The following is a 22,135-nucleotide window of genomic DNA, read 5'->3' on the forward strand; positions in this document are numbered from 1 at the left end:
ATTTTGCTTAAGAAATTAAATAACTGACTGAAAAATTATTATAATGTATATAGAGATGTTGCTATATTGGTCCCATGATATTAGAGAGACTAGTTGGGTCAAATATTATTGAACCAACTCATGTTGGTGAAAAGAAGAACCTTCAAAAATTTGTCTCTTACCAAGTGAAATTATCACATCCACCTTATTGCTCTAAACTGTTATGAGGCAGTCAATTGAACGACTGTTAGCTCAGTTTCAAAGTTTAATTTTTAAAATGATGGTTGCTATAGGTTTTAAAAGTTTTATGTACTTAAGCTGTAACAACAAATTCACTGTATTCATTCAAAGTCAACTTATAATTTAAGTAACACCAACCTTAAATGCTCTTGGCGTGACGTAGCTGTATTTTCCTGACCACATTTGCTTGATGAGCTCTGCGTAAGATTTTGCTATTTCACCTCGCATTCCTAAAGGATTGTCATAATTTAGCTCGTCCTGATATTTGTCATTTAGGAAGTACTCTGTTAACGGAGGGGTGTTGCTCAGACACTGTAAATGGAAATTTTAAATATGTTAAATAAAAAGAAGGATGATCTTAATCAGCCCTGCAAAAAATGCTCAATCTTTGTTAAAGCTGCCATGTTTTTAAGTTGAATATAACAAATATTTGATTGTTAATAACTAAATAATACTACCTGCAGGAAAGAAATTGCAACATTCTATGGAAGCAGTAATAATAATGGGTATTGCAGCCATGTGCAGTATATTTGGGGATTATGTTGTATTACGTTTATTAATAGTCTACGTAACACTGTGGTCTGGGAATTACATGCAAATCCAAGGAGGGAGGGAGTTTAGCACAGTTCCCCCAGGAAGTAACACCAGTGAGGAGAGAGACTGGTTTAAGTCAGTCCTAGAAGCAACAGAAGAGAATAACTTGGGATGTAACAGCTGAGTTTAGAAAGACTCAGGAAATTCTTTCCAGCTGAGATGACCTTTCACCCAAGGGGGTAGGGTGGGGCTGCCAAGCCCTTGCTGAAGGGCTGGAATCTCTAACTTGTCAAGGCCTTGGGTAATTTCTGGTATGTTTAGTGTGAGGGTAAATCCTTTTATTGTTTTTAAAATTTATTTATTTTCTGTATGCTTTATGTCCTGAATGGATATATTCTGCTGAGAGTGAGTTGTGTGGTAACTTGTAGCTGGCAGTATACGCTGTTCACAGCCCTTGGAAAAAAAGCAGAGTTTAGTTGCCACCTGTAGTTAAACTAGCCTGCTGGGGCTGCCAATGTGAACTGCAGGGGACTGTGGCCTAAAATCCTTGTCTGGAGAGAGAGAAGGGACACAAAAGTTTCCTGTCAAGGGAACATGAAGACTAACGGCCTGAAACTGGCATTCCCTCCCACAGAGGTGGTTAAGGGTGCAATTACTACAAAACTGACGGTAGTCAATATATGTAAAATACCTACAATTTCTACCCCTTTTAAACCAAATATAATGGTTAGATATCACATCTAGTTGCTACAATGGCACTACTATGAGGGGTGGCTTTTGAAAGGTTTTGCCTTCAGTATACAGTATACTCTTCAAAAGTCCCCAAAACAAACCATATTCGGGATTAAATACCATGTTTCAAAGTTGACAGTCTATATTTCCACCAGCTGTGGGAAAAGACATTAAGAACCTGGAAGACTAATAAACTGGCTTTTCCCAGGCAAAGCAAACAAGGTTATTGGAGTGATGAGAAAATATGGTTCCTTATATGGAGGGACATGTCAAAATATCAAATACTAGTAACATCAAAAGACTGACATTTTATCTTTTCCTGACAGAGCCAATCAAATTCAAACCCAAAGGCATATATATACACACTGAAGAACAAGGTAACAGATTAAAAGGCAAAACCAGCTGTAGTGCCTCCCAGTGACAATCATCAAAATGCTGATGAAGAATGATGGTGGGAACAAACTCGTGACAACTGTCATTTAAGGACTGATGATTTTAGCATGACACTGAAAAATCCATAGACTCAAATGGGAACTTACAGTATAAAAGAAAGGTGTATTGTCATGGATCCTTGGATTTGTCCTGCAAAACTCTGAAGCATTGGATCAGCACTGACAGAACACAGCTGCCCTAACTGGCTCTTAGATTGGCCTAAACTACACTGATAACTATGAGGCCATGTGTAGGATGTGTGTCTGCATGTGTGACTGGATGCACATATTGATTTTTAAAGTTGTATTTCCAATAAATGCAGCATATTGCCTTTTCCCTGGAAAAACAGCCTATGTGCTTCTTATAAGCATAACATGCTTCCTTTAATGGTTACATGTTGATCACCAGTGGCGCTGGGCACTAAGCATACACATCCCTGAGCTGATTTACAAAACCTATTCTGCTGCAACGGGATTTGTGCCAGATCTGCAAACCTTATGGACTAGAATAGACATAATACTGAGAAGTGTCCATAATAATGCATTTTGAATGCGTTTATTACATATACAGTTACAATAGTTTTCAAAAGACCTTAGTTTGTCTGATGAAACTTTTTATTTGTTCTCTGAACAATACTTCATTCTTGGGCCAGCATTTAAAGGGTTCTCAATTTGGAGTCTACAGATCAATTAAGGCAAATGAGGACATGGCTGAGAAGACAACATTTATTTGCACCAGTTCTCACTGCTGAGGAAATTGAGGAGACATATTGGCAGGAAGGAGCAGAGTAGGTAATAATGACTAGACACTTGAGCACATGGATAATTTAAAAAAAAAAAAAAAAAAAAGTATGTTGCCAGGCCAGATAAAAATAACATCATCCTGAAGACTGTGGTACTACAGAATCTAATCCAGTACATTTTCTGCAAAGAAAAAAGAGGTTTCCACTGATCTTGTAGTGAACGTGTCCAAGAGTAACTAAAGGAGCATTGATTAGCTACTTATTTAGACTTCTAAAAGGACTTTGGACAAGGTCATGCACAAAAAAAGTAATAAACTAAGTAGCCATGGTGTGAGAAGCAAAGTGTTTTAATGGCTCAGAAACTGGCTAAGAGACAGAACAAAGAATGAGATTAAAAGATCAATTTTCATCTTGGTAAAAGGTTTAATAGCAGGGTGACTCAAGATTCTGTATTAGGTACTGTGTTCTTTAATACATTTATTAATGCTCTGGAAAAGAGGAATGAATAATGTGGTAGCAAGATTTACAGTTAATATTTAAGTTAGCTAGACAGAGGGAGGACTGAGAACCTTCAGAGAGACTACACAAGCTCAGTGAATGGACAACATGATGGCCAATGAAATCCAGTATCAATAAATGCAAAATAATGCACACTTAAGGGAAAAGTTTTGAACTACTCTTATAACCTACAGGATTCTAAATTAATAGTATCAACACAAGAAATGGACATGGGAATCATTGTTGTAAGTGCAATGTCTTTATATTTTGAAAGGTATCCCAGATGTTAAAGTCATACCTCTCTAACTATGTTTGCTGGTTGGACAAGTGGATCAGTAAATGACAATTAGAATAAATCTGCCAAAAAAATCTAGTTTCCTTTAGTCCTTTACTTGGGGTCATGCCTTGGAGCCCCTTCATGTCACTTTTGTAGGCCACTGACACCACAAAAAGAGATCCAGGAAGGGGATGGGAATATAAGTGCTCATACTCCTGGAGGGAACAAAGTGCAACTTCTTGTCCTGTCTTTGAAGTGGAGGGGAGGGGCAGAGCCGCATTCAATGGGGCCACTGTGACCAAGATGTTGACCAGGCTGTGGGAAGATTCTTTCAGCACTTCTACTTCCAGCTCCAGGTTTGCAGCCACTTTCTTTGTTAGCTCCTAGTGAATTCTGAAGTCATCCTGACGTGTTGAGCTACCCATTCCTGACCTCACAGGCACCTGCTCTTTGAGTGCTCCGGGGAAAAATTAGTAGGTGATGGGCATCCACCAGTAGACAAGCTCTGTCCCTCTCCCCCAGTGCTTCTTCCCTGCCAGCAGCTCTACTAATGTAATTCTCCCTGGCTGTTTTGCATTGTTCAGAGGCTCCAGGAGGGAGGGGGAGTAGAATTCAGGCCCAATGCCTCACACTGCCGTGCCTCAGCCTCTCCTTTCACACTGATCAGATCCTGTACTTCCAGGTTCTGTGTATCCAGGTTGGATGCTGGTTGGTGTGACAGAGGAGCCCTTCTCTCAGACATTACCCAGCAGGAACAGTTGGAATGTGACCCTGACATTGGGAAGAACTCCCCTAGATTCCAAAATTGCCACTGCATTAGCATAAGTCAGTGTCCACTGGGACAGGCATTTGGAGGGATACCCATACCACTGTAACATAGGGATGGCCAGATGCAAGTACGTGGCCCTCTGCTAGGCGCACAACTCTACCTCAGACTCTGATGACAAGCCAGTGTGTGAGGAGACTATGGATGGATGAATGCTACCCATGAATTCCAATGGCTAGCACCAAGGACCCAGGAACAGTGCTGGAGTGGGTAGCTACCACAAGCAGAGTTGTTCTCTCTCCTGACAGTACCAAAGAACCTGTATCAAACAGGAGCTCAGGGCAAGTACTGCTTTCTGCTCATCTTCACTACAGGTGCCAGCTCTTGCACTGCTAGGTGGATGGCACAGTGTTCCTCCACCAGATTCAATGGTGCCTGTGAGAAGAGCTGAGTCAAAATGATGCAACCTGCAGAGCGGTTTGACATGGTATGCTATCTGCCAGGACCCTGTATCTGAGACATTATGGAGTCATTGTTGAGGATTATCCGGCCTACTGACTACTACCTCATGCTACTAATCCATGTGCACATGAATGATACTTCAAGGTGTAACCCTGAGCAGATCAAGTGTGACTAGAGGGCTCTGGGAGTACGGGTGAAGGAGTTGGGAACATAGGTGGTATTCTCCTCAATCCTTTCTGTCAAAGGTAGGGGGTCAGGCAGAGACAGTTGCATTCTGGAGGTCAATGCCTGGCTGTGAGGGTGGTGTCGCCAGGAGTGCTGTGGCTTCCTTGATCAGAGGATGCTGTTCCATGAAGGACTGCTCAGCAGGGATGGAATTCACTTTTCGAGGAATGGGAAGGATGTATTGGGATCACGACTGGCTAACCTAGTGAGGAGGGCTTTAAACTAGGTTTGATTGGGGCAGGTGACCACAGCCCACAGCAGACCTGGGAACTGTGTTGGAAATGGGAGGGATCATGGGCTATAAAAGAAGAGAAAAAAGAGAGACTGGGCAGAACTTGGAGGTAAAAACAAATCAGTACCTTAGATGCCTATATATAAATGCAAGAAGTATGGGTAATAAGCAGGAAGAACTTGAAATCCTAACAAACAAACACAACTATGACATAACTGGTATCACAGAAACCTGGTGGGATAATACACTACTGGAACATTGGTATACAGGGGTACAACTCACTCAGAAAGGATAGGCAGGGTAAACAGGGAGGAGGTGTTACCTTATATATCAAAAATGCGCACACCTGGACTGAGGTGGAGATGGATGCAGGAGACAGACATATTGAGAATCTGTGGGTTAGGTTAAAAAGGGGTAAAAAACAAGTGTGATATCATGATAGGGGTCTACTACAGACCCCCAGCCAAGTAAAAGAGGTGGATGAGACTTTCTCTAAACAATTAACAACATTTACAAAACACAGGATTTGGTGGTGATGGGGGACTTTAACTATCCAGACATATATTGGGAAATTAACACAGTGAGGCACAGACAATCCAGAAAGTTCTTGGACTTCATGGATGACTTTTTTTTTTCCACAAGGTTGAAAAAGCTACTGAGGGGAGGCAATTCCAGATTTGATTTTAACAAATAGGGAGGAAGGCAATGAGAATTTGAAAGTGGAAGGCAGCTTGGGAGAAAGTGACCATGAAATCATAGAGCTCACTATTCTAAGAAATAGTGAAAGGGAGAACAGCAAAATAGAGACGATGAATTTCAGGAAAGTAAATTTTGGTAAACTCAGAGAGGTGGTAAATAAGGTCCCACGGGAAGCAAGATTAAGAGGAAAAAACAACTCAAGAGAATTGGCAGTTTGTCAAAGGGACATTGTTAAGGGCCCAAAAGCAAGCTATCCCGCTGCGCAGAAAAGAGAAAATATGGCAAAAGACTGCCTTGGCTTATCCAGGAGATCTTGCATGATCTCAAAATCAAAAAGGAGTCATATAAGTAGAAATTAGGAGAAATTACAAAAGATGAATATAAGCAAACAATACATGTATGCAGGGGCAAGATGAAAAAGGCCAAGGCACAGAACGCGCTCAAACTAGCTAGAGACATAAAGGGTAATGCAAAGTCATTCTATAAATATATTAGAAGCAAGTGGAAGACCAAGGACAGGGTAGGCTCACTACTGAGGAGGAGGAGGACGAGGAAGAAACAGTATCAGGAAACTTGGAAATGGCAGACGTGCTTAATGACTTCTGTGTTTTGGTCTTCACCAAGAAGGCCAATGCAGAAATGCCTAACATAAAGCACGCTAGTGGGAAGAGAAAAGGTTTAGAGGATAAAATACATAAAGAACAAGTTAAAATTACTTAGAAAAATTAGATGTCTTCAAGTCACCGGGGCCTAATGAAATGCATCCTAGAATACTTAGAGCTGATAGAGAAGGATTCTGAGCCTTTAGTTATCATCTTTGAAAAGTCCTGGAAGTTGGGAGAGATTCCAGAAGACTGGAAAAGGGCAAACATAGTGCCCATCTATAAAAAGGGAAAAAAGAACAACGCAGGCAACTACAGACCAGTCAGTTTAACTTCTGTGCCGGAAAAGATAATGGAGCAAATAATTAAGGAATTCACCTGCAAATATCTAAATGAAAATAAGGTGATAGGTAACAGCCAGCATGGATTTGTAAAGAACAAATCATGCCAGACCAATCTGATAGCTTTTTTGACAGGATAACAAGTCTTGTGGATAAGGGAGAGGCAGTGGATGTGGTATACCTAGACTTTAACAGGGCATTTGACACTGTCTCGCATGATCTTCTTATAAATACTAAGCAAATACAACTTAGGTGGCTCCACTATAAGATAGGTGCACAACTTGCTGGATAACTGTTCTCTGAGAGTAGTTATTAATGGTTCACAGTCACGCTGGAAGGGCATAACAAGTGGGGTTCCGCATTAATCTGTTTTAGGACCAGTTCTCGTCAATATCTTCATTCATGATTTAGATATTGGCATAGAGAGTATGCGTTTTTAGTTTGCAGATGATACCATGCTGGGAGGGGTTTCAACTGCTTTGAAGGACAGGCTCATAATTCAAAATTATCTGGGCAAACTGGAGAAATGAAGGACAAATGCAAAGTACTCTACTTTGGAAGAAACCATCAGCTTCATACATACAGAATGGGAAGCAACTGTCTCGGAAGGAGTACTGTGGAAAGGGATTTAGGTGTCATAGTGGATCACAAGCTAAATATGAGTTAACAGTGTGATGCTGTTGTAAAAAACGCAGACATGATTCTGGGATGCATTAACAGGTGTGTTGTGAGCAAGACACAAGAAGTCATTCTTCAGCTCTTCTCAGCGCTTATTAGGCCTCACTTGGAGTATTGTGTCCAGTTCTGGGCACCACATTTCCTAACTGTCAGGGTGGTTAAACGCTGGAATAAGTTACCTAGGGAGGTTGTGGAATCTCTATCACTGGAGATATTTAAGAGCAGGTTAGACAGAAACCTGTCACGGATGCTCTAGATGATGTTTGGTCCTGCCAAGAGGGCAGGGAACTGGACTCGATGACCTCTTGAGGTCCCTTCCAGTTCTAGTGTTCTATGATTCAATGACACTGGCTGCAGCCTGCTGTGATCCTGGTGCTTGTTCTTTCTCAGGGGGATATCCCTTCTTGGAAAGCAGCTTTTTGTGTTTCTATCTCAGCATGTTAAAGAGTAACAAAATAATTTATTAGGTGATGAGCTATGGTGGGGCAGACCCACTTCTTCAGATCTGGAGATATAGCATTTCCAGTACAGATTGTCTGTTATATTACACAGAGGTCCAAAAAAAAAAAAACCAAACCCACCTGACAAATCAGATACATAGAACCGAAGGGAGGAGCGAAGGGTACAAGATACTAAGTGTCCTGCCTGAGATCATTACGAATACCAAATGAAGGGAAACAGTCCTTGCAATGCGTGAGGTAACTGCTATCTCTGATGAGGCCAAGTGTTAATGTATCAAATATCAGTATGAACTCCAGTTCACACACCTCCCTTTGTAATCTGCTGTTAAAGTCTCTTTGTTGTAGGATGCATATTCACAGGTCATTAGCAGAATGGCCCACTCCAATGAAATGATCACTGACAGGGTTATGTGTATTCAGATTCCTAAAGTGTGCTCTGTGACCATTCATTCTTTGGTGAAGTGTTTATCTAGTACGTCCAATGTACACATGAGAGCAGACATACTGATTAATAAAAACTGTCAAATCAGACACATAGATCTGAAAGGGAACCCCTTTCAGTCCTATGTATCTGATTTATCACTTATTTCAATTTTTTTGAATCTCTGTGTTATAAACTATCAGTACTGTACCGCATATCTCCAGATCCGAAGAAGTGGGTCTGGCCCACGACAGCTTATCATCTAATAAAGTATTTTGTTAGCCTTTAAGGTGCTACATGACTGCTTATTTATCCTTCTCCATGTGAGACTTAAATGGTAGGCAGATGTGACAACACCCTCCCAATATGACTTATCCCCAGATATTTCAGAAAGCTGAAGTGTGGGTTGCTCATGGACATGGGCAAAAGGAATTTTATTGTAGAATGATGGATATGAAAGAGTTTACTGTATAAGAGGCTGGAGAAGAGAGTTTATTTGGAGGACAGAGACATCAGGTACCTTTGGGGGATGAGGTAGTAAGGCTTTGAGGGTGGATTTAAGCAGAGGCTGGTGATATGAGGGCTGGGGAACAGAAGCTGCTACTGGGTGGGAGCATGGTGGACTCACTTGCCATCCACCATCCCATCACACCAGGCTGGTGTGGAAAATTGCAGTACCCAGCACCCCCTCAAACCTGAGCACAAGATCTGACACTTTTACTCAGCCTTCCCAAAAATATTTTCAACAGCAGCCTACAGTGTTCCCTCTATCTTTTCTATCCATGTGTGGAAAAAAAAATGTTATGTGCTCTGAGACATGTGCAGATGTCCACCACCAGTAGAAACACAAGCTGCTGGCTTGGGCGCTGTGCTAATCAGCTGGGTGGTATTTGAGTCTCTTCTAGATGGCCACCCAATCACTCAGCCTACAGAGAACTCTGTCAGCTTATGCTTGTACCACTTGACTAGGACATCAAATTAGTATATATGCACACTAATGCAACTTAAACACTGTCAAGACCAGCTTTTTAAAATTGAACCTTGTGGTATTTGTTTATAAGTCCATACCTAAAGAAGGGAAGATAAGAGGCATGAAACTTTCCAAACAAATTGACCAATGTGGTTTTTTGGCCTCAAAAGTAACCAAGCAACCAATGTACTGATGCACTGGTCTCAGAAAAAATGATAAACATCCCAATTTCAAATTTCCAATAGGTAAAGAAAAAAATTAATTTCCTCTTCTTTTTACAGTGAACTACTGTATTGCTCAGAGCATAGAGATTCCACTGCAAAGTAAGATGCTTAAAGCATCTGCGATTTAGTCTTTCTTCACCACTGAACTATCTTATGTAACCAATCGGATTTTTCCATCAACAACACTCAACCTTACAAAATAGGTCTTCTGTATCACCACTAGTCTATTTTCATAGTATAAATGCAACATACTGGTGTCTACTAAAATTTATTTATTTTGATGCTAGGGCAAAATATAGTTGTTGCCCAAATGCAAAACAGTAGCTTTCTGCATCAACTTTCTATTGCAACTGTGTGATGGTGCATATATCTTATATATGACATTATCAAAATACATATAACTTATATTAGTAGTAGTTTATTAAAATAAATATCTTGGCAAAGTTAAGTGGGATCATGAGTAACTTAGGTTATATTGAACCCTCAATTTTTCAGCTAGTAGATTATTCGATAAATCAGTGCCATGCCACTAACTGCCTTCAATCCTTTCCATGTATGAGAAGTCACCCCATTAATTCATACAATTCAACTGGAATTTCCTGCAGTGTCCAAGAAATACCAACACAATCTCCTTCAAAACCAAAGCTGTCCTTTTTTCAAGTGGAATTGGAACAAAACCCTTTCAGTGCAATTGCTCCACTATGCTCAGTTATCAATTGACCAAATACTCTCAATATTTTAGTAAATCAGTAACAGAACAGGAAAGAAATCAAGCTTAATTTTTAATTACTTGGCATGAAAAGACTCAGAGGGGTAGCCACGTCAGTCTGTAGCTTCAAAATAACATGCAAACTGATGTACAGCTGAGGAAATGGGTCTTACCCATGAAAGCTCATTACCTAATAAATAAATCTCATAAATACCTAATAAATAAATTTGTTAGTCTTTAAGATGCTACAAGGCTGCTTGCTATTGGAATGAATAATTTAATAAAACTTTGATAATGGGAACAAAATGTACAGTTTTCTGAAACCATAATCAAAAATATTCATCCTTGGTAATCATGTTCTGCAAGTAAATTTAGTCAAGTCCAAATCAGATACGTTAGCTGAGGAGGATCAACACAAATTAAAAATAATTTTAAAAAAAATGGTTTTCACCAGCCTAGTCCAACAAAACTGCAATTTTCTGATGAATCTAACTATGAGAAATTTTTTTCTCTTGAAACTCAAAACTGAAGTACAAAGCTGATTTAAGATTAAGCCCAGTTTGCTTACCAGCCAGAAGCCACTCTCAGTCTGATATACACTATCATAATCAAGCCACATTTGGCCACGTCTACACTTATTAAAAACTTCAAAATGGCCATGCTGGTGGCCAGATCAAAGAATACTAATGAGGTGCTGAAACGAATATTCAGTGCCTCATTAGTATGTTGGCGGCCACGGCACTTCAAAATTGCTGCTTTTCGCTGCCGCATGGCTCGTCTACACTGGGGTCCTTTTCGAAAGGACCCCGCCAGCTCTGAAATCCCCTTATTCCTATCTGCTGAAGGAGTCTTACCTATTTGCTGATCGGAATAATGGGATTTCAAAGTTGGCAAGGTCCTTTTGAAAAGGACCCCAGTTCAGACGAGCCGCTTGGCAGCAAAAAGTGGTAATTTTGAAGTGCTGCGGCCGCCGGCATGCTAATGAGGCACTGAATATGCATTTCAGCATCTCATTAGTATTCCTCAATCTGGCCATTAGCAGGGCCATTTTGAAGTTTTTACTAAGCGTAGACGTAGCCTTTACGTATAATTTTTTATTCCAGCTCTGCATCCAAAGGCTGTAAAAGAGGAAAACAACTTCCAGTGAAATCCACAAAATGCAGTTGTTGCAATTCAGATTCAAAAAACTTGCTTAAATTTCTCCAATGAAGTCAGGTGCACAAAGGAGTCAAAGACTGTTACTTATGCTGGTTCACATTTTCTTCATGTACCCTAGTCAAAGCATTTCTAGAAAATAAAGGTAAGAGGCAAACTTTTTGGATGTCTCATTTTCTGTACAGTTATAGGTACAGTAATGCAACTTCACAAAAATGAATTTATAGATGAGAAATATTTCTGATATCAGGCAAACTTTAACAGTTTTAAAAATTTAGATTAGTATTTGAACTGAATGTTCTGGTAAAGATTTTAAAGGCATAATCCAAAGCTTATTATTTTGCATTAAGAAATTAAGATTGCCTAGTTGAGACCTGACATTACCAGCAAGAATGAGTGAATGGATTTGCCTTAATGCTTTTTCAGAATAAGACTACTCTGGTGGCAAAGACAGGAGTTCTAGGTTTGGGCAAAACCAAACAAACCTATGTTACATTTATCTCTTGATCTTCTGCCTTCTGATCAATAATCCATTTAGTCATAGGTGGAAAGTTATCACTATTATTACCTGTTGGCTTTGGACATGGCATCAAATACATTTCAGAAAGTAGGCTAAACAAAATGCATGAGTGCTCATCTGTGTGTGCCGTTTCAGCTAAGAGAGGTTGGTCCTGGAAGCAAGGGTCTCAAATGCAGCTAACATGTAATTTTTGAAGTTTGGAGACTTGAATGTGTTTTGCTTTGCAGAATGTGGTGCTAAAGGCACATTACTGGGAAACAGAGAACACACTTCAGAAGTTAATATCAGACAGACAATCACATCAGTAACCAGTTTAGTATCAAAACTACAATGTTGACACTAAACCCTATTTTGTTTAGCTTTCTAATTTCCCATGTTTTACCAAATGCTATACAGAAGACCAGACAGCTAGATGGACTGCATTTTCCCTAAACTATAGTTAAAATATTCTCGTTCTTCAGTCATAGGGTAATACATCCAATTTGACAGATTTATTAACAATCCTCACTACTGAACTTGCAACTTCATGTGACAGCTCTTTTGGTATTTTAGAATGGAAATTATGCACCCCTCATTTGAGTGCATTAAGATCTGAGTTTTGCTTTCACCTTGAATGTGGTCATTTCCATTTCTATGTACTCATTTCCATTAGCTTTCTGGCTTTTGACCTCATGTTCAATGTTGTCATCCTTACTGAAAACTGAGACAAAGTATTCATTTATTTTTTGGGACATAACCTAGATTAACCTTTGTGTTTTGGTATATTTTGTTTATTTTAGTTCATCAATTGTGGCTGTGGTTAACAATGATAACCAGTCAGACCAAATCAAATTAGTGCAATATCCACAGAATATACACAAAAGCCCATCTTCTTAAAGCAAGATTGCCCACAGGTATGCTGTGAACTAGACAAATCATGCTTCAATAGAATCCTCCAAGTTTACCTGGTAAGAAACAATGGCTATGTCAAAGACTACTTATTCTGAGGGACTGTTCCATCTCTAATCAAATTACAAAAATTCTGAACAAAAAAGAGTCACATTATTGGCCTGCTTATATAACTATATAGAACTGGGGGGTAAATCAGGGTTGTGCTAATGAGGAAGTCTTCCTACCAAGCATGCACTTTCCAGTCATTTTGATTAAATTTATCAGCAACACTTGTAAGGGAAGGTTTTACAGAGTCTCTTGCCTACCAATTCAGATAAATAATAATAGTTAACCAAACTGACAAGTCAAAATAAATAAGATCTCACTTTTCTCTACTTCTTTTTGTAACTGCAGGATGGCCTGGGAGGTTGGTTTTTTTGTTTATTTTAACCCTCCACAAACATTGAAGTCCAAAATTTGCTACTTGTTGTCTTCTATTTTGCAGTATCACTATGGCTACATCTACACTAGCCAAAAACTTCAAAATGGCCATGCATTGGATTGCATGGCTATTTCGAAGTTTTTGGCTAGTGTAGACACGGCCTACAAGTCACTAGTATGTTCTTAGTGCTTTGAGGGTAATCACTTTGAATGGAGATTTGTTAATGTGGCCATTTCCAGAAGACCTAGAACAATTGTGAAGAAGCATGCGGTTGGTCCTTAAAGAATACTGTGCTAGAGATACCAGTACAACGTACTTTATGAATACCTGACTATTTATGTTAGCTAATTTTAACATTTCATTATTTTTTATTTTCCTGAATTTTTGACAGAATTTTTAATTCACTTTGGCCAGAATATCACAGAATTTGTAGAAGCTTCTCACAAAGGACAGTACAGTATATGGTATGATCCTGCATAGGACTCAGCCTCCTCTGGTGAAAGAAACAGCAAGACTGCCAAGGATGGCAATTTATGAATAGAGCTCTCTGCGGACATAAAATTGGTACCTACATTCGTACCTGCAACAGTGATCCATGGTCATAAAGTGGATATCAGCAATTTCACGGGGTTCTAGATATAAAATTTGTATCCACATCCATATCTGCAGATATGGATAATTGTAGAAATAAAGTGGATATGTACAGATTGCAGGGCTCTATTTATTAAAACTCCACACATACAGATACCTTAATAGTGTTCAATAACACCAACTCTTCACATTATGAAGAATCCTTCCTGGGTATGGAAGCAATGCTAAGAATTCTCTGCACTCACCAAAAGGGGCTTATCTCTGGCCCTTGTTGCAAGGCACTCCTGGTTGAATTCATAGCAGATTTATTAAACAAGACCAGGAGGACTTTTAAATGTTCTGTTTGGAAACCAGTATGGTTGAGTAGTACCTTCAAATAACTCCGGCACCCAATGCCAAGCCCGTAAGGGATATCACCCAAATAACCAGGCATTTTGCCTAGCCTCTGGAGTATCCTCCTCTTTCAAGGGATAGTACAAGAAGGAAGCTCAAGCAATGCTGAAACACACTAAATGGCACACTAATCCAAAGTGCAAAGAAAGTTGGCATCCTGGTGTTTTATGCTTATGAAACCCACATACTTGAGTTATACTAGATTTCAACACTGACAGGACCTGAAATGTCTGCTTTGACAGAAAAGTGTTACCAATATGGGGGGATGTCACTGAAGCACCTCCACTAGTAACAGGGGATAAAGCTTGGTAAATGCAGAGTCAAGAACAATAACTGAAGAAAAACAAACAGAAAAAACCCAACAACAGCAGCAGTAGCAGCCCTACAAACACTGCAAGAAAGAAGCAATGAAGATAATGAACTGGGCCCTGAGCTAGGACAAGTTACAAAGTGATCATACAGAGAGCCCCTCCATTAATCATTCAAGAAAGGGTATAAAACACAGGGGTCAGCTTAAGAGCTTCTGACTGAGGCATGCCCCAGGTGCCTCCACATATCTCAGAGTTTGTCTATACTACAATAAAAGACCTGTGGAAGGAAGTGGCACAGTTCAGCTCAACTGGCTTGGCCTACGGGGCTAAAAATAAGGGAGTATTTGTTTGCACTTGGACTGCAGCCTGGGCTCTGAGACCTGGTACAGGAGCAAGGATCCAGCCTGAGCCCATACATCTACATTGCTGTTTCTTGGCCCTGGAGCCCAAGCCCTGCAAGCCCAAGTCAACTGAGCCAGACTCTGACTCAGTGTCATGGGCTTGTCTTTGCCACAAAGACATACCTTTTAAACCTAGGCATTACATCACACTGGGTTTAACGCTTTTGAACTATGGACTGCCTTTTATCATGCTGTTTCTGTCTTGTGTTGAGAAAACAGACCTAACAGAGAAAACCCAGGGAAACAGATATGTTTGGAAAATAAAACATTTCAATGCTGTTGCAGTGCAGAACTATGCTGATGTTTATAACCTCCTCTGCTTTAAACAACTCTATTAGATAAATGGATTAAGTAATCCTTGCCAATCTTAATAGCAGAATAGTAGTAACACCACACTAAACAAACACTAGGTATATGAAAAATGTTTTAAATGGTTTTGCACTCCATGACGCTGCACTATCAGTGTGATAAACTAAAATTGTTACATCCTTCATTGAGAGACAGAAGATTGAAATAAGAGTATTTCAAGAGCAACTTCACTTAATCTGATTTTTTTGTTTACTTCACATTCAGCAGGAACTCATGAAAAATAAATTATTTCAACTTCTGCCCATTGAGAGTCAAGTCAGAAGGAACTCTCTTCAAAAGAGCCCTATGCATCCTGACCTTTTACTGTTAGATCATTTAATATTTATTTTGTTAGATTTGTATTTTTGTGAACTCAATAGCCCATGTTTACATTTTTCATGCATTTTGTATTGAAATTAGACTTCTGAATACTACAGACCTGTTTCTGGGATCCTTGTATTTGATACATTTCAGTTAAACAGGTCTATCATTAACTCATTCAATACTGTGGCATTATAAATGAACACAGAATAAAAGAAACCAAGTTAACTTATAAAGGCTGCCATTTAAACTTCCTAGTGGTCTCTTGGGTCCCTGTCTTCTTGTAGAGTGTTTGAAGAAATTGTGACAAAAACTACTGCCTGAAAATCGTTTTCGTCAAGCAAACCAATATTCAAAGACTTCACAGGGCTGCTTATACTTCAACAAGTTGCTTATTTACATCCATAAGCAATCGTGTGATTTTAAAAGATTATTAGATTTGTGGGTCTACAGATTTATTTTGCGAATAAGAGAGAAAGTCCAAAACTTAATCAACAACTATTTAGCTTTCATTTTTGTACAGTCTACAACAGTATGCTTTTAAATCTACAGATAAAAAGGGCTGTAAGGATAAAGTAAAACCTATACTGAATATTATATTAGTCTCATTTGTTATTCTTAGTCTTTCTGCCTAAGATTGTGTATATCCCTAGAGTTACTCCATAGGAATGCTTTTATAAATTTAAGAAATAAAAACAAATTAAGTTTTAAAGGGAAACCATTTAAAACTACTTATTTTATATTAATCTTTTACTTTTATTTAAAAAAAAAACTTCCAGTCCAATAACTTTAGGCATACACAATAAAAACACAAACCAAACCTTTGATACTGACCCTCTCCCAGTCAACACACTCAGTCTTTACTCCCTAAGACAAAATTAAACAGCCTTGTATCTTTCCCGGAAAGCCAATCTTTGTCTACTGCTGGACGTGTTGTAATCATGTTGGTCCCAGATATGAGACACAGAAGATGGACAGATAATATCTTTTACAGGACCAATTTCTGCTGGTGGAAGGGCAGAGCTTTCAAGCTACTCAGTCCTGTATTTTAGGTTTGTCTACAACTAATTACCTTTCTTCTTTTACAAGAGTTTTTATTTTTAAGGGGGAGGAGAGGTTAGAAAGATAACATATCTAAGAGAAAACAAAAAGCTAGGAGCAAAATCTACCCATGTGTCTTACGCTTTCACTAGAAATTATCAGCAAAATAAATTTTCATATTGTGACAAAGATCCTCCTCTAGCTTGGTGGATCCTGTGCTTTTTGTCAGATTATTTGCCTCAGAGGCTAACAGCAGCCCTCTTAGACACCAGCTTGCCATTGGGTGAGCTATTCTCATAATTAGCTAGCAAAGGAAAAACAGAGACTAAATTCCATAGTTTCTGCTGCCCCTCCAAGTGATTCGAGCATGACAAAAACCTTCCACCAATATCAGCCCTTCTCCTGTGCTGAGAAGGGGGAGTCCAGGCCCACTCTCTACTCCTGGCTCCAGCCCAGGGACCCTGTGACAGCAGCCACCTGTAATATCTCGGTCTCTTGACAGTGATGATTCCCTGGGCAAGTTCCCCACAGAGGTCCCTAACATCCTCCTTACCACAGTCTATTCATTCTGGTATCTACTTACACTCGGTCCTCTCATAATCTGCACAGCTCCTTAACTTACCTACTCCTCATACTCACTGAACCAAGAGAAGAGGACCCTTTCATAGCCAGTCTCAGCTGGTTCTTCATTGGCTCGAGGTATCCTGATTAGCTTGGCTCCCTTTAGTTTGCAAGTTTCCTAAATGACCTGATTGCCCTGACTGATTCTAGTAAACTCCTGCTGGTTCTGGATTAGCCCTTGCTAGTTTACGCTTGGAAAAGGGGTCCATTTAAGCTAGGGTTAATATACTTCCCTTCTATCACTCTTCTGTAGCCCTCAGGCCTGACCCTGTCTCAATACAAACTATTCCAGAATAGTTTCATGGGCAGATACTAGCACTACAATTCTCTACTTGAAGTAGGTAATAGGTATAAGAATACACGCATGTCTACACTACAACTTTAAACTGACCTATATTAGTTTGAATTACAGCCACCACAGTAAATGGCCTGTGAATCTGACAAGAATGACAGCCAAAAGCCAGAGGATGTTAGTAACCCACAGTGCTTACATAACACTATGTTACTCAAACTACACCAATAGAAAGCCTTCTCACAGCAGAATTATGCAGTACATTGCAGGGCACTTACATAGGTGGGAACAATGTAAGCTGCCCTACATGGACCTAGCTCTGTAGCATAGGCCAAGCCAAAGTCTAAGCAGGGTTACAGTTTTACTAATATTGGGACTTATTTCTCTCACAAATCACAAACACAAACAATACTAGTGCTGCTAAATCTGTATTACTTCTGCCAGCATAAATAGTTACACAAGAAATATGTTCCTGGCGTACTTATCTATTCCTCAGAAAGACCAGAATAATTACATAGAAGGGAATAAGTTTAGAATAATCCAACTGATGTCAGTTCATTGTCTGACTCCCAAGCCTTTATTCCTTTGTTCAATCTTGCTCAGAAGTATAAAATTTATGAAATTACACCCAAGTTGAAAGGTATCAGCATCCTCAAGATAATTCACCAGACACTTTAATTGCTTGAGTACAGCCTTAACCCTAACCCCCTCCCAGTGAAACAGTGCAACTCATGCAAACACTGTAACAAGAGGCCAAAATAAATGCCTTTCAGGCAAGATAAAGGTGTTGTCTTCAACAAGGGGTCACCTAAGTGTAGTGCATTGTACTACCAGAAGGCAGATCTCAGTTATATTCCCTGTCAGTTGATCTCTGCCTCAGCAGAGGGTGGAAGCACCATGAAAGCAACATGCTCACCTCCTGGGAGTGGAGGGGTGTGGCTCACAATGCTCAATCATTTTTCACATCTGATTATAATGAGGCATTGACAGGCTATGTAGCGTTCCATCTAGTTCTCCTCAGGAAGGATGGTTGCGAAGTAGGACTGACAGAAAATCCTTGCACTTCTTGCACAGGAACAAAGGAGTCCTCCACCCATCCCCCAAGAAAAGAAATAAATAAGTACTCAATAAGATCAAAGACACAGCTAGCTTTTGATTAACACATGCAATAGGTTGTTGTAAGTCAGTGGCAGCAAACATACACCTTGCTTTACATCGAGTTTACATAAAACTACTGAGTTACCTGAAATAAAGTTTGAATGTCTGGTTATGGACCTACCAGACCAAAAACATTAACTCCCAGATGCTCACATTTCATGCCTTTCACAAAATATGACAGGAAGTGTCTGAATAGGAAGGCTACCCTAATTCAATAGCTACTTTCCACTCATCCACAAGAAACAAACATTCAAATTATACTAATTGTAAACACTGGGGATTGGTGGAATAAAGGTGGGGATTTTTGGCACGTACAACAAAATGTCCGCTAACTTCCCATTTACTTAATTGTATTTATCATTATTGTATGTTGATGTCATTTGTTCTCTTCCCTGCTCTTTGGAACTTCAGGGGCAAGTGAGGCAAAAGTTATGTAAGCGGAGAGCTATCAATGCAAGGGAAATCTCTAGGAAGGAACATCTTTGATGCACACAGAGGAAGAGGAATCATCTAATCTGGGAATTTCTGTCTGCATTGGAACCACACGTGCACAGGTACAGCCACACACAGAACAGCTCTTCCCCTCCATTCTAAAGGAGTCATAACCAGCTACCAAGTTTATTTTATTCATGAGAAGATTAGCATACTGGAATCTGAGTAAAGAAGAGAATGTCAAAATCATAAATCAGGTAATAACACACTAACTTTTGGCAAGTTGAAAAATCCATCTCAGATTTCTCATCTATCAGTTTTATGTAACACTGTACATGCCTAGCTCACAGTACTGTTTTCAGTATTGTATGTAATGCATGTACATAATAGGGGCAAAAACACTTTATAAGTGCCATGCATTTTGTTCTAATTTGTATTATTAAGTATTATTAGCTAGATAGCCAATATAGGTAAAAATATTATGGTTTGGTTATGCTGATGCGAACTTGTACCTCCAACAACCATTTGTGGGGAACAAGAGTGAAGGAAAAATGGCATGTGTCACCATTCTAGACCACAATTATCTGCCTTTTCTTTCATACCTTGCTTTTTCCCTCACTTTGTGTTTCTGACTGCATCAACTCTGCATTCCTATGATGTTGTTCTTCTGTTCTTGTGTGCTCTCAAATTTTTCACTGTGCATGTAAGGCAGTGCTGATATCTTTTAGGTCTAAAGAGGTAAAAGGTGTGAACTCGCACTGATATTTGATAAGGAAGGAAAATGATTTTCTCAAATTAGAATTTGTAAGTTTCCTTCTCCATTTAGCACTTTTCATGAAGTACCAAGCAAAGAAGGAGAGTGCAGAATCCTAATCAAGGGATCACGTGGGTTACTTAAGACCCTCTTCAGGTTTCCTTTTGCAACTGGCTCCATGTTAAAAGCACAGTATTAGGGGAAAAAGTAGATATGAAAATTAACCTTCCCCATGACCATCTGTTCTATTTTCTCAATGTTATAGTATTGTGCCAGTAACCAAGTCTCAATGCAAAATACAAAAATACTAATTTCCAAGTGACAAGCAGGTTTACTTTCTTCTGCAGCACCTACCTGAATTGCAGAGTTCATGAAACATGTATTTCCCAAGTTACTTAGCCCACAGAGGCCAGGCTGCTCATTGTGTCTTCCTGGCTCTGAATAATCGTAATTCTTATAAGCAGTATATGATGGGAGACAATAGTTTGAATTTTTCACACTGTAAGAAAACAAAACATTTTTCACAATGTAGTTATACGACCTATAGTGCTTTAATGTATCCAGTATTTTTTTTTGCTAATTATCAAATAATTTATGTAAAATTAAAATGTAGCTATTGTTAACTAGATATCATCTTGTTAAGTATTTAGTTTTGGAATTCATCAATCTTAAATCTCAGTCTAAAAAAAAAAGATCTCTTTCCCTGCAAGCAACCAAACATTTCCTTGTTCTGAAACAAACGAAAAACAGACTGCTACTGTATTGCTCTACCCTTGATTAACAGGAGCAGCTTCACAGCTCACTCCATTCTTCATTGCTCCATCAAATTTAAAACATTCAGACTTTAGACACCACCAGCAGCAATAAATCATCTCATGTATATCCTTTCAGCATTCTGCTACTGTAAGACAGTCAGGACAGCAGAAACTGGAATGAAGAGTTGTGCTTCAGTTACAGGTGAGAGCTGAGATTTCCAAGGCCACCGTGACATCACTGGCTTGATGCACTGGAAATTCTATTTATAGCTTCACTGCTAGGACAGCACAAGTCAGCATTTAAATGCAGGAAAAAGCCTGGAGTAATAAAGAATGCACAAAATGCCTTGTAGCAAGTACATTCCAATTTCATAAAGCTCTATTATGTACCTATCTAGTGAGACTGGAGGAGACTATTAATAAGTAAAATGTTAGCCAAGTTAAGGGCAATTCTTTTACCATATGACAGAACACAAATACTAAATATGAAAACCTCCAGTAAAACAAGCATATTTTATACAACTAAAAGAGTAAAAAAGCCTAGTAAAGCCAGTTTTATCTTATAGATTATAAAGAACAAATAAATACTGGTAAATTTCCTTCAACTGTTTTTAGTTACTAATCACATGAAATATTTGATAATGATAGCTTTGGATAAGATTCAAGAGCATTTCTGCAATTCTCAAATATTTTTACATTAGAATAAACCTAAACAAGATTTTGAAGATCACTTGCTAAGAAAATACATAACAAGGAAAGAACATGCAATGCAACAAATAAATCCTTATAATCTTAAAAATGCAGGTGTACAATGGTGGATTATGATGTACCTGGGACACACATTTTTTCAATTTTAAAATATCACTTAAACTTGTAGTCGGTATACTTAAGTTAAATAATTACAGGATGAACTCCCACTTTCAGTCATCCTCTGTAGAGCTATCTAGGAAGTTTTGCTGACTTAATCTGAATTTATTTCACTACTGAATAACAAAACTAATTTTAAAACTGTCTGTTCTCTTGAACATTACAAAGAGGGGAAAAAATTAAAGAACCCCTCCTTCCTCAAAAAAAAAAAGACATGCAAGTACCAAGTGTATACCTCCTATTTTTAATAAAGCTCTTCAGTCTCTTAGAGATAGACATTAAGGGAAAGCACCTTGCATCAACCTGAAGCATAATGCGGACACTGGAGTCATAATATTAACCATACAACTAGCATTAAAATAGCTGAAAACCATTCAGAGATAAATATAAGTCTTTGCACAGACTACACATATATGCAATATTTCCCCCTGGATTGCATTATTTTGTAAATAATTTAAGATAAAATTCATCTGATGAAGACAGTTTTTTTGTTGGCTTTAAAGAGAGCCACAAAGAAGTGATAACCATAGTCTTTTGTACTTTGTACTACTACTTAAAATTACATGGTAAATACAATATTCCTGTTCCAATAAAAAATAAAATGAAAGTACTATGAAACATGAAACACACAAATTCGGA

At 38.9% G+C, this 22,135-nt stretch overlaps 1 protein-coding gene across 5 annotated transcripts in view; it reads right to left on the reverse strand.

The window, feature by feature from the left end:
* The window catches only part of USP15 (ubiquitin specific peptidase 15), a 137,860-nt gene that overhangs the window by 24,222 nt on the left and 91,503 nt on the right, over window positions 1-22,135 (reverse strand). For 4 of the 5 annotated variants that reach the window (XR_012648126.1, XM_075013799.1, XM_075013809.1 and 1 more), the window contains 2 exons: window positions 20,229-20,373; window positions 358-531 (listed from right to left, as the gene is read on the reverse strand). Coding sequence is in view for 4 of the 5 variants with exons in the window: in XM_075013799.1 (XP_074869900.1) it covers window positions 358-531; window positions 20,229-20,373 (319 nt within the window). In the remaining variant the exon portion in view is untranslated. Of the gene's footprint in view, window positions 1-357; window positions 532-18,446; window positions 19,317-20,228; window positions 20,374-22,135 lie in introns of those variants that run through there. The other variant, XM_075013826.1, reaches the window with a different exon arrangement.

This window comes from Carettochelys insculpta, chromosome 1 (genome assembly GCF_033958435.1).
Source record: "Carettochelys insculpta isolate YL-2023 chromosome 1, ASM3395843v1, whole genome shotgun sequence".
NCBI lineage: Eukaryota > Metazoa > Chordata > Testudines > Carettochelyidae > Carettochelys > Carettochelys insculpta.